The following is a 13316-nucleotide window of genomic DNA, read 5'->3' as shown; positions in this document are numbered from 1 at the left end:
ATCAGCTTCAGACAGTTCATCAGCTTCAAACAGTTCATCAGCTTCAAACAGTTCATATCAGCTTCAGACAGTTCATATCAGCTTCAAACAGTTCATCAGCTTCAGACAGTTCATCAGCTTCAAACAGTTCATATCAGCTTCAAACAGTTCATCAGCTTCAGACAGTTCATCAGCTTCAAACACTTCATCAGCTTCAAACAGTTCATCAGCTTCAAACAGTTCATATCAGCTTCAGACAGTTCATCAGCTTCAAACAGTTCATCAGCTTCAAACAGTTCATCAGCTTCAGACAGTTCATCAGCTTCAGACAGTTCATCAGCTTCAAACAGTTCATTGACTTCAGACAGTTCATCAGCTTCAGACAGTTCATCAGCTTCAGACAGTTCATCAGCTTCAAACAGTTCATCAGCTTCAAACAGTTCATCAGCTTCAGACAGTTCATCGGCTTCAAACAGTTCATCGACTTCAGACAGTTCATCAGCTTCAGACAGTTCATCAGCTTCAGACAGTTCATCAGCTTTAAACAGTTCATCAGCTTCAGACAGTTCATCAGCTTCAAACAGTTCATCAGCTTCAAACAGTTCATCAGCTTCAGACAGTTCATCAGCTTCAAACAGTTCATCGACTTCAGACAGTTCATCAGCTTCAAACAGTTCATCAGCTTCAAACAGTTCATCAGCTTCAAACAGTTCATCAGCTTCAGACAGTTCATCAGCTTCAAACAGTTCATCGACTTCAGACAGTTCATCAGCTTCAAACAGTTCATCAGCTTCAAACAGTTCATCAGCTTCAAACAGTTCATCGGCTTCAAACAGTTCATCGGCTTCAGACAGTTCATCAGCTTCAAACAGTTCATCAGCTTCAAACAGTTCATCGGCTTCAAACAGTTCATCGACTTCAGACAGTTCATCAGCTTCAGACAGTTCATCAGCTTCAGACAGTTCATCAGCTTCAAACAGTTCATCGGCTTCAGACAGTTCATCAGCTTCAGACAGTTCATCAGCTTCAAACAGTTCATCGGCTTCAAACAGTTCATCGACTTCAGACAGTTCATCAGCTTCAGACAGTTCATCAGCTTCAAACAGTTCATCGGCTTCAAACAGTTCATCGACTTCATACACTTCATCAGCTTCAGACAGTTCATCAGCTTCAGACAGTTCATCAGCTTCAAACAGTTCATCAGCTTCAAACAGTTCATATCAGCTTCAGACAGTTCATCAGCTTCAAACAGTTCATCAGCTTCAAACAGTTCATCGACTTCAGACAGTTCATCAGCTTCAGACAGTTCATCAGCTTCAGACAGTTCATCAGCTTCAAACAGTTCATCAGCTTCAAACAGTTCATATCAGCTTCAGACAGTTCATCAGCTTCAGACAGTTCATCAGCTTCAGACAGTTCATCAGCTTCAAACAGTTCATCAGCTTCAAACAGTTCATATCAGCTTCAAACAGTTCATCGGCTTCAAACAGTTCATCGACTTCAGACAGTTCATCAGCTTCAGACAGTTCATCAGCTTCAAACAGTTCATCAGCTTCAGACAGTTCATCAGCTTCAAACAGTTCATCAGCTTCAAACAGTTCATCAGCTTCAAACAGTTCATATCAGCTTCAAACAGTTCATCGGCTTCAAACAGTTCATCGACTTCAGACAGTTCATCAGCTTCAGACAGTTCATCAGCTTCAGACAGTTCATATCAGCTTCAAACAGTTCATATCAGCTTCAGACAGTTCATATCAGCTTCAAACAGTTCATATCAGCTTCAGACAGTTCATATCAGCTTCAAACAGTTCATATCAGCTTCAGACAGTTCATATCAGCTTCAAACAGTTCATCAGCTTCAAACAGTTCATCAGCTTCAGACAGTTCATCAGCTTCAGACAGTTCATCAGCTTCAAACAGTTCATCAGCTTCAAACAGTTCATCAGCTTCAGACAGTTCATATCAGCTTCAAACAGTTCATATCAGCTTCAAACAGTTCATCAGCTTCAGACAGTTCATATCAGCTTCAGACAGTTCATATCAGCTTCAAACAGTTCATCAGCTTCAGACAGTTCATCAGCTTCAGACAGTTCATATCAGCTTCAAACAGTTCATATCAGCTTCAAACAGTTCATCAGCTTCAGACAGTTCATATCAGCTTCAGACAGTTCATATCAGCTTCAAACAGTTCATCAGCTTCAGACAGTTCATATCAGCTTCAAACAGTTCATCAGCTTCAAACAGTTCATCAGCTTCAGACAGTTCATCAGCTTCAAACAGTTCATCAGCTTCAAACAGTTCATCAGCTTCAGACAGTTCATCAGCTTCAGACAGTTCATCGGCTTCAAACAGTTCATCGACTTCAGACAGTTCATCAGCTTCAAACAGTTCATCAGCTTCAAACAGTTCATCAGCTTCAGACAGTTCATCAGCTTCAAACAGTTCATCAGCTTCAAACAGTTCATCAGCTTCAGACAGTTCATCAGCTTCAGACAGTTCATCGGCTTCAAACAGTTCATCGACTTCAGACAGTTCATCAGCTTCAAACAGTTCATCAGCTTCAAACAGTTCATATCAGCTTCAGACAGTTCATCAGCTTCAGACAGTCCAGCCGTAGAGATCACAGTTTGACAGAGGAGGATCTTGGACATGTGTGACACACTGCTTCATCGTCCGTCCCTCCGGGGGCCCATCAGTGGCCCCGATCACTGGGAGGTCCACAGAACAGGTCCTGGCTGCTGAACGTAATGGCCCATAATTGATTTAAGAGGTGGCTGAGACCACGGCCCACACACTGTAATTGATCTATCTGGAGGAGAGCAACGCAGCCATTAGCAGAAATAGCTGTGCTAATAGTTCTATATGTGGAGCTGCGTCCCAGGTGTAATGAGAGCCATTTATCACCTGTGCTTCCAGCAGGTGACAGCGTGGCACAAGGTCCCGCACAGCTCCCAGAGACACCGTCCATTATGAAGAGTAGTACTTCATATAAAATCATGCCTTAGTCACTTCCTGTGGAGACGGCAGTCGGCTCGGCGTCTTTTTAAAGTAAAGATATTATTATGGTGAGAGGAGAAGAAGCTGTTTGATCTCAGAGTTTAATCCTCAGCAGGATCATGCTTCATAAACCTCCTTCTGATGATTGATGTCAAACTGCGGGACGTGGAGGGCAAAGTTATAAAGTATATGATCAACTTTTGATTTAAATCATGATAGGAAAGTTTCCACCGACACCGACGCTCAGATGCTCCTGGAATAATCTTCCATCTCACCCAAACTACAGGAAGTACAGGGTTTCTGCAGATCCTTTAAAAGTCTGAAAGGCAGGGCGGTCTGAGCACATTTAGTGTCCTGGGAGAAAATAATAATAAAATGTACAAATTAATTTTCTGATTGAACTAAATACGCACCAATTTTTAAATTCTTTACCAAGACTGATACCAATTTTTTAAAATGTCAATTTGGCCAACAGCTCATACCGATGTTTTTATATCAGTGTTTTTCTTTTGTTTCCATGGAAACACAGAAATATACCCTATAAAAGAATAAATGAATCCAGTCCTTCGTTACACCTCACACCTTTAAATGAGCACAAATTCAGTAATACACGAGTGTAACAACCTTTAACAGAACCTTCTGTCACATGAAAAAACATCTTCAAAATAAATAAAAAGTTTTTTTACCATAGATGATGCGTCATAATTCATCTCTAATATCTGTTTTATATTCCTATGAAAACGTCGACACATTTCTCCTTCAAACAGCTGATTTGCTGTGTCGTTATGTTGTTGTGGCTTTGTGTCGTATTTATGAATAATAGCATTAGTAAAAAACAATAAAAGAGAAACATTTAGATCTTTTTCTTCCTGTTTGTGGCGCCCCCTGTGGCTGACGGCGCCCTCAGCATTTACCTGTATTTCCTACAGCACGGGGTCGGCGTTGTGTGTGAGCGCTGGTGTTTCACGCAGCTGCAGGTCGTGTGTTCTGGTGAGATTCAGCCTGCAGCGAGTCAGTATTCTTAAATAACTGTGGACTCCATCTCCTCCTCCTGCTGATGGGTTTCACCCTGAGCGACCCCCCATCTTTACAGGAAGTGAAAGTGCTGAAGAGTAATTACAAAACCCTCATTTGCTGGGGGGGACAGGGGGGCGGGCGGAGGAGCCTCTGGGAGTCTGAGGTCCGGCGGCGCTCAGCCACACATCAGGCATTTAAATCTTTTCAGAGAATGGATGTGAGAGCGGTTAGAGGAACACACTGCTCCCTGCAGACACACTCATTTCAGACTGTGGTGTGTTTCTAGCGGGGATTGCTAATTCAGCAGTAGCCGGGTCAGATGGGACGCTGGAGGGCACTTAATACAGTACTCTACTGATCCAGAGCGCCACGGCCTGCAGCTGAAGCTTGACTTGGTAAAAGCAGAGGAAGTCTGTGTGATATGGAGACGGTCTGGTGTCAGTTTTATTTCTGCCTGGAGGAAACGTCTTTAATAGAATGTTTGAAGCCTGTCCGTCCTCCGAATGACTGTCACTGTGTTATTTAAAGAAGTGGACATCGTTTCCCTCTGATTGAACCCCCCCCCCCCATATCACATACTGACAAACTGTATACTGAGGTATGAACACTGACGTACATCAGACCACACAGAGATGTAAGGTCGTTACAACAGGCCCCAGTGCACACTATCATGACGGGCCCTAAGGCACGGTACATACGTGTTATGTTCCTAAACTAGCTGCCTTATCGTCACATGATCAAATAGAGACGTGTCATTAAATAACACCAACATACAGAATCATCATCACATATATGTACAGGACAGAAATACCAGAGAAAATAAAGAATTATTCATTTAATTGAATTATTTGGGGACTCGCTGCGAAGGACTCAGTCTCTGTGAGGTGGATGCTCAGTGAGCCAGAGGCCTCTCTGACATTAATCATGTTTTTAATCACATCTTTAAAATTCCATTATTTGCATTTAAAAACATTTTTGAAGTCCAGATTAATGAGGTGAAGCCCTCCTTGATTGGGATCAAATGAATCCAAAATAATTGACTTTATAATCTGAACTTTTAGATTTATTTCTTTCCCATCAGCAAAACACAATTTCAAACATAAGAAGACAAATCGGCTTCATTATAACTCACTGACAAAACAATGGTCTTATACTAAACACGTCTCCCCACAAATACAACATGCTAACATTATTAGCACAGGCCTATGGCCTTTCACATTGTATAATTTAGCCTAGCAGCTAGTGGATTTTCCTTTCCTCATATGAAGTCAGGATAAATCTCACAGTCAGTGTCTGTAGTGAACGTGTTGGATTTAGTTTGATCCTCAGGTCTGAGCTGATATTTGAACTCAGTTTGAGACGAGCTGCAGCTGATTGACTGATGACTCGTCAGCTGACGTATCTGAGGGTCTGTGAAGTGAAGATGTTCAGAAGATCAGTCGTGTCTTATTTTACATCACTGCTGCAACAGGAAGCAGGAAGCTGCTGCTGTGGCTGGACTACAAGTAAGGGTGCATTGAAGGGACAAAACAGCTCATGATTTAAAGACAAAAAACACATGTTTAGATCACATGTGATCAACATGTTAACACTGACAGTCCTAATTCTTACACATGCTTCTGTTTTAAAAAATAGTTTAGTGTCATTTGAATACTGCGTTTGTTCAACAAAACAACTTCCTGTTTTCATCCTTTCAGGGTCACTGATGATAACGATGTGTTAACTGTGTCAGAACCATCATCTGTAACTAAAGGTTTTTCAGGTCGAAGGGCTTAAATAGCTCTGAGGATGTCACTACCTTGACCTTTGGTGACCACGCAGACAGACAGAGAAAGAGAGAAGGTTCTGACTTGTTTCCTGTCTTGGCTGCGTCCCCAGATGTGTCCGTGAGGAGCCGAGTATTTAAATCAGACTGACTTGTGTGACTCCAGCGGCTTATTTGCAACTTTGGATGTTATTTTTTCCTTCGCTGTTCGTCCGCCTACACGAGCGCTCATTAGCATACAGAGACCGCCGGGTTTCATCACAATGAGACAAACTGTAAACTCAGTTTAGTTTCTTAAACTGCAGAGGTGTCGAGTTTTTCTCTGCTGCTGATTAGTTGGGAGGAATGTGGAGCTGTTGTCTCTTTACATATCTGATCCTGACGAACGGAGCTGTTTGGGAAAGCACCGACAGACGAAGGTTACATGTTTGTCTGGGTCAAAGGTCAGTCAGGTCTGAGCTCTGTCTTTCTTTGATGGATTTAATGAGACCTCAGAGTGACGTCATGTGTTGGTGTCATGTTGTTGACCCTCTGCTGAGATGGTATCAGACATCAGCAGCTATTTTAACTTAAACACTTTCTTCTTCTCTCCGTGTCCTCGCCGCAGCCTCCTACCTCCACCCCAGCTTCCAGGGACTCATGTCGGACAATGACACCGTGCGCCTGGGCCTGGACTTCCAGAGGATGCTGAGGATCAACCACATGCTCTACATCGCTGCCCGGTCAGTCACCACACTCACCTGCTGATTTAACCCTTTAAAAACAGACGCAGGAGATCTAAACATAAGCCTGAAATCAAAACTAGCTGCAGCACTGATTGTCTTTGCAGCAGAAAGCTTCTGTCTTCACTGTCATCATGTTGTATGTCTGTAATGACATCATTGCACCACATTGTGTGTGGTGTCAGACTGCATGTTATCACCCCACATGTTCTACAACAACACCTTTTTTACTCTGCTCATATAAACAAACATATCTCAAATGCTGAATAATATACAGAGTTTGAATCACTGATGGAGCGTTCAGAAATGTTTAGTTCATGTTTCCACATTTAAAGTTTATTGAATCTCAAATTTTCCAACACCAAAACAAAAAAACAACAGAAAACACATGAAGAAGCTTCCTGAACAACAGCAGACAGAAAAATAAAGATGAAAATAGACAAGGACTGAGTCAAACTATACATCAAATCAAATCAAATAAACTTCATGTGTTCACACGATACGTTCAGGCGACAGAATCATCACCTTCTGTCTGTGTGTTTGTTCCTTCACACTGCTGATAGTCGAGGTGTCGTGTGTTCAGGCTGTCTGTCTGTCCTGTTCTCATGAACACAATATCTCAAGAACACCTCGAGGGAATTTCTTTATATTTGGCAGAAACGTCCACTTAGACTGAAGAATAAACTGATTTGAATTTTGTTGTCAAAGGTCAGCTTGACTGTGACATCATCATGTTTTAACGTCATATCTCAGGAACAGAAGGGGAGACATTTGGTCAGATACTGAATTGGTGACTCTAATCTTGAAACTGCTGATTGCATAGATCTTCTGTGTGTGAAGCATCCATGTTTTCACTGACATGTTGGTGCATCAATTATCTGCAGGTGAAACACACACAACAGTTTTACAGGAGCTCAGATCAACTCAGGATTTTTACCCAAACTGAGATGTCGACAGTGTGACAGCAGCAGCTCTGCAGCTAATTGTTGAACTTTGTGAGACTCAACAGGTCCATCATCTCCAGAGTCTTAACATAATCAATAACTGTGTCATCTATATAGTTTATGGTGAACATTAAGTGCAGATATCTCCGATGAACTCTTCACGTAAAGAATCTCAGAGCTTTAATCCCTAAAGTCAGTCCTTACGTACAGACTGCGTGTTAGTGTCTGTCTGCACATCTGATCATGTGAACACATCTGATCACAGTGGCAGAGGCTCTGGTGGTAACATTTTCTCTCCTGATGAGTCTTGGGATGATAGTCTTTAGTTGTTAGTCTGTTAGTGTGAAAACTGATGATGAGGAGTTACCAGAGCCCAAAACTTTCTCCTCTGAGTTCTTCATCAGCAGTATCTGTGTTATTAAAACCAGTGGACTTGTTGGTTTCAACTTAATTAAACCAGGAGACTCAATGAAGCATTAAATCAGTTTGTGTCCACTGAGAGCAGGACAAGAGGCAGATCAGCTGCTGGATGGACGTCAGGGACAAAACAATGGACAAAATGGACAACAGCAGAGCAGGGAGGTAAAAATATTAGGTGGAAACATCATCGGCAGAAAAGACTAAACAATAAACCACATTCACAGACTGCACAAGAAGAATAAGGAGAGTGTGATAGAAACATGAGGACAGATTTTACTGAGAAAGCTTTGTGTGTGTGACAGACGAGACCTTGAAGACTGAGTTTAATACTGAACAAAAATATAAACGCAACACTTTTGTTTTTGCTCCCATTTTTCATGAGCTGAACTCAAAGATCTAAAACATTTTCTATACACACAAAAGATCATTTCTCACAAATGCTGTTCACAAATCTGTCTAAATCTGTGTTAGTGAGCACTTCTCCTTTGCTGAGATAATCCATCCCACCTCACAGGTGTGGCATATCAAGATGCTGATTAGACAGCATGAATATTGCACAGGTGTGCCTTAGGCTGGCCACAATAAAAGGCCACTCTGAAATGTGCAGCTTTATCACACAGCACAATGCCACAGATGTCGCAAGTTTTGAGGGAGCGTGCAATTAGCATGCTGACTGCAGGAATGTCCACCAGAGCTGTTGCCCGTGAATTGAATGTTCATTTCTCTACCATAAGCCGTCTCCAAAGGCGTTTCAGACAATTTGGCAGTACATCCAACCAGCCTCACAACCGCAGACCACGTGTAACCACACCAGCCCAGGACCTCCACATCCAGCATGTTCACCTCCAAGATCGTCTGAGACCAGCCACCCGGACAGCTGCTGCAACAATCGGTTTGCATAACCAAAGAATTTCTGCACAAACTGTCAGAAACCGTCTCAGGGAAGCTCATCTGCATGCTCGTCGTCCTCATCGGGGTCTCGACCTGACTGCAGTTCGTTGTCGTAACTGACTTGAGTGGGCAAATGCTCACATTCGATGGCGTCTGGCACGTTGGAGAGGTGTTCTCTTCACGGATGAATCCCGGTTTTCACTGTTCAGGGCAGATGGCAGACAGCGTGTGTGGCGTCGTGTGGGTGAGCGGTTTGCTGATGTCAACGTTGTGGATCGAGTGGCCCATGGTGGCGGTGGGGTTATGGTATGGGCAGGCGTATGTTATGGACAACGAACACAGGTGCATTTTATTGATGGCATTTTGAATGCACGGAGATACCGTGACGAGATCCTGAGGCCCATTGTTGTGCCATTCATCCACGACCATCACCTCATGTTGCAGCATGATAATGCACGGCCCCATGTTGCAAGGATCTGTACACAATTCCTGGAAGCTGAAAACATCCCAGTTCTTGCATGGCCAGCATTCTCACCGGACATGTCACCCATTGAGCATGTTTGGGATGCTCTGGATCGGCATATACGACAGCGTGTTCCAGTTCCTGCCAATATCCAGCAACTTCACACAGCTATTGAAGAGGAGTGGACCAACATTCCACAGGCCACAAACAACAACCTGATCAACTCTATGTGAAGGAGATGTGTTTCACTGCGTGAGGCAAATGGTGGTCACACCAGATACTGACTGGTTTTCTGACCCCCCCAGTAAAGCAAAACTGCACATTTCAGAGTGGCCTTTTATTGTGGCCAGCCTAAGGCACACCTGTGCAATATTCATGCTGTCTAATCAGCATCTTGATATGCCACACCTGTGAGGTGGGATGGATTATCTCGGCAAAGGAGAAGTGCTCACTAACACAGATTTAGACAGATTTGTGAACAATATTTGTGAGAAATGATCTTTTGTGTGTATAGAAAATGTTTTAGAGTTCAGCTCATGAAAAATGGGAGCAAAAACAAAAGTGTTGCGTTTATATTTTTGTTCAGTGTACAAAAAACCTCCCCAACATTAAAGTCTGACTGTTCTGTGACATCTTCCAAACAGCAGCTTCACACCAAACTTACTACAGCTCATCAGCGATCGCTGTTTCCTCAGTGGACTGTCATGTTTCCATATGACGCCCTGGGTGTCCTGCACGGGGCCATTTTGTGACGAGAATGAGAACAGTTTGAAACTTAACATGTTTGTCAGAACATTAAAGTTTTCCTGCTGCGTCTCTGAGTTGAACCGCACGGTGCTCCGTCTCCATGGAGATGTGGAAGGTTAAAATCTAAAGAGGACGAGGTGGCTCCTCCCCCACTTGTCCTCCTCTGGGCTGAATAAATGGTGCCTCAGTATTTTTGGCGGTGTCTCAAACTGCAGCGCTCCGGCTGCCAAGAACCTGAGAAGGTACCGTGATTCTTAATGTACCTAAATGGACTTCATATTTTCCACAGCTGCACACAACAAAGAGCACGGCTCACTTCACACACAGATTCATATGGCGGTCCTGATGGTTGAAGCTTTCTCTGCAGCTGAGAAGTCAGCGTGTTGATCCTCCTCCTCACTCTGCTGAGGATCAGCCTCCATCAGTGCTGACGGAGCTGCTGCTGCTCACATGATGATATCTGCAGGTCCTTCACAAGTCTCAACATGTCTCAGATTCAGTTTCATAAACATCAGGTCTTAAAAGTCATTAAATCGTCTTTAAGGCTCATTTCCACTAAACAACAGAAATAAAACAGCAGCAGAAGAAGAAGAAGAGGTGCAGGTGAGATTTAAGAAACCTCTGCGGCCTCAGAAAGAATCTGAAACCCAGGAAGTAAAATGAACAGATACAAATGTGATGTCATCAAGGGAAATAAACAAATAAACAAACAAAATAAGCAACATAAATAGTGGGGGGTGGAGCCTATCCCAGCTGTCATTGGGCGAGAGGCGGGGTTCACCCAGGTTCAGGAACCCCCCTATTGTGAGGCAATGATGCTAACCACTGCACCACCGTGCCACCTATGTTTCATTTAACTGTCTTTTCATTTGTTTTTGTCAAAATGAGTCAAACCTGTTTCTGATGTTATAAAACTTTAAACCTTCCTCTGAACCTAAAACAGCAGGGGGGTATTCCATCAACGTAGCTAAGAATATCCAGACTAAGGTGTAATCTTGAAGTTTGACTAAACGCCACCTCCCAATCTAGCTCCGACCCGTTCCATCAAGTGAAATCAGCTGGCTCCAACTGACGCTAATTCAAGCCTCACCTGTTAAGCCTCAACTCATGCACGCGGCCAGGAAAAATAAAAAGCCCAAACTAGTCGAGTGCCGAACATGTTGCAAAATGTCAAAAAGCAAAGGAAAGGAGCGAGCAGAGAATTTTTCTACAGCGGAGCAAACGCTCCTTATGGAAGTGTATGAGGACTATAAGGACATGATTAGGAACAAAGGCAATACTGCAGATTAATAAAGCAAGGGAGGTGGCATGACGGAATATTGCTGACAGGCTAAATGTGTAAGTGACAAAGAAAATTCAGCATTTCAGCATAATATCATGTTCTATAAATCCTGCATCAAAGGGACAAAATATATGTAGATAAGAACACCTGTTAAATCTGACAGTTCAAGTCTGCCTAATGAAATTAACCAAATGTGTAAATTAATATTAGTGACAGACTGTTTATCACATTTATCTACTGATTCCTATGTAAAGTTCAGATGATGCATTTAATCAAACTATTTTATGTCAATCATCACATTTATCACATAATTGATTGTAGATTATGACATTTCTGAAATGATCAGTTTATAGGAAATAATCACATTACATTTATCTATTGATTGTAGAAAATGACATTTAGCAAATCCATCAGTTCAGTGGAGATGAGGAAAACTATTAAGTGAATGCAGGTGAGAGTGAATCAGTTATCTATTTCTCATCATGTGGGAGTCAACTGTGAGCTCTGTCCTTTATTATATCAAAATAAGGAAAATCCCCTTAAATGTATGGAGTGTGCTATAGGATGAGGAACAGACAGACCACAATGGTGTGTGTCCCATTTTAATGTGGCTGCTTTGTGTCATGGTTAATTCATAAATATAAAAGATAACCATATGTTAATGTGAACAAATCATCAACAGGATCCTCGATGAAGGGTCATGCCATTATTTCCTAATTTACTCTCTCTTGCTCTGTCTCTGTGTCTCTCTGGGTGTGTCCCTCTCCTTCTCTGGCCGTTGTCAGTTGACCTTAGTTGGCTGTGAATTTGCTAGCCAATTGGAAACACAGTGGGGTGGGGATGGAGGGCAATCACATATTCATGTACAATCTTTTTTTAATGCCTCAGTTTCATTTTATTATCGTTTTGTTTTTATTAAATTGATTTTGGCTTTACTGTTGTAAATGTTTTTTTAAAATGATCTTATTTGTATTACATTTGAATTTGTTTTTAATAGTTAGGGGTGTAACGGTACACACAAATCTCGGTTCGGTACGTACCTCGGTACACAAGTCACGGTTCAGTTTTTTTCGGTACAGTAATGAAAAAAATAGACAACTATTAAATATCTTTTACTTATTGGTAACCTTATTAAAACATACCACCACAGCAGTTAACTCTTTTTACACAATTTTTGAATGAAACAAATATATATAAAATCCTGCTTTTTCACATTGTTTGAATGAAAATATAAATATAAAAGTGAAAAATAAAATCCTGCTGTTTTTTAACACATTTTTTGAATGAAAAATATAAATATACATTTCTGCTTAAACAGTTTTGCTCAATAAAAATAAAAAGTATAGTGCAGCTGGTCAGCTTTAAAGCCTGCTCAGATTCAGTTTTACTAGGAACTTACTTAGCTTTCCCACTTTGTTAAAGTGCAGTAAACAAAACATGCTTATATCTAAAGTGCAGCTTAAACAATTTTACTCAACTCTAATGGCGTTGGTTATTTCTTTAGCGCGATGGTCAGGGAAACGCTCTTTCTTTTTAAACGACGACGATATCGTAGTTTGCACCAGATTGCTTTTTCTAGTCATGCCGGTTAACGTTCGTGTTGTTTAGATGCGTTAGCATGTTAGACGTGTTTCCAAGTACATACCCAACCGCTGTTCTGCAGTGTCAGCACACTGCTTTTGTCTTGTCCACTTGTTTATTTCCATCTTCGTATTTTACCCTGAAACCAAAGTGTTCCCAAACGGAGGACTTAAGGTTTGCGGGTTGGTCTTCAGGTTCGTCAGGCTCACTTGCCATGTTGTCACAATGCGATAATGCGCTGCACAAAGTGAAAGCGGAGATTTATGGTTGGACTCGGTCCGTCACTCAATTATGTCCATCTGGGAACTAGATATTTTAAATGGTTCAGCTTGCAAAAACGGAATTAAAATAAAACAAAACAAAATAAAATAATATCCTGCCGAACTGAAAGTCGTGTACCGAACGGTTCGACACAAATACATGTACCGTCACGGCCCTATTAATAGTTAATTTTTTTTATTAAGTATGTTATATGTTTTATGATCTACATATTATTTTATCATCACGT

The 13316-nt window shown here is 41.8% G+C and overlaps 1 protein-coding gene across 2 annotated transcripts in view; it reads left to right on the top strand.

Moving 5' to 3' along the window:
• Positions 1–13316, top strand: part of sema6cb (semaphorin 6Cb) — a 204217-nt gene that overhangs the window by 132811 nt on the left and 58090 nt on the right. For both annotated transcript variants that reach the window (XM_033640692.2, XM_078171252.1), the window contains exon 5: positions 6366–6480. In XM_033640692.2, the coding sequence (XP_033496583.1) occupies positions 6366–6480 (115 nt within the window). The remainder of the gene's footprint in view (positions 1–6365; positions 6481–13316) is intronic.

The sequence above is a fragment of the Epinephelus lanceolatus genome, chromosome 10, assembly GCF_041903045.1.
Source record: "Epinephelus lanceolatus isolate andai-2023 chromosome 10, ASM4190304v1, whole genome shotgun sequence".
NCBI lineage: Eukaryota > Metazoa > Chordata > Actinopteri > Perciformes > Serranidae > Epinephelus > Epinephelus lanceolatus.
This window is presented reverse-complemented; position numbering and strand designations above follow the sequence as displayed.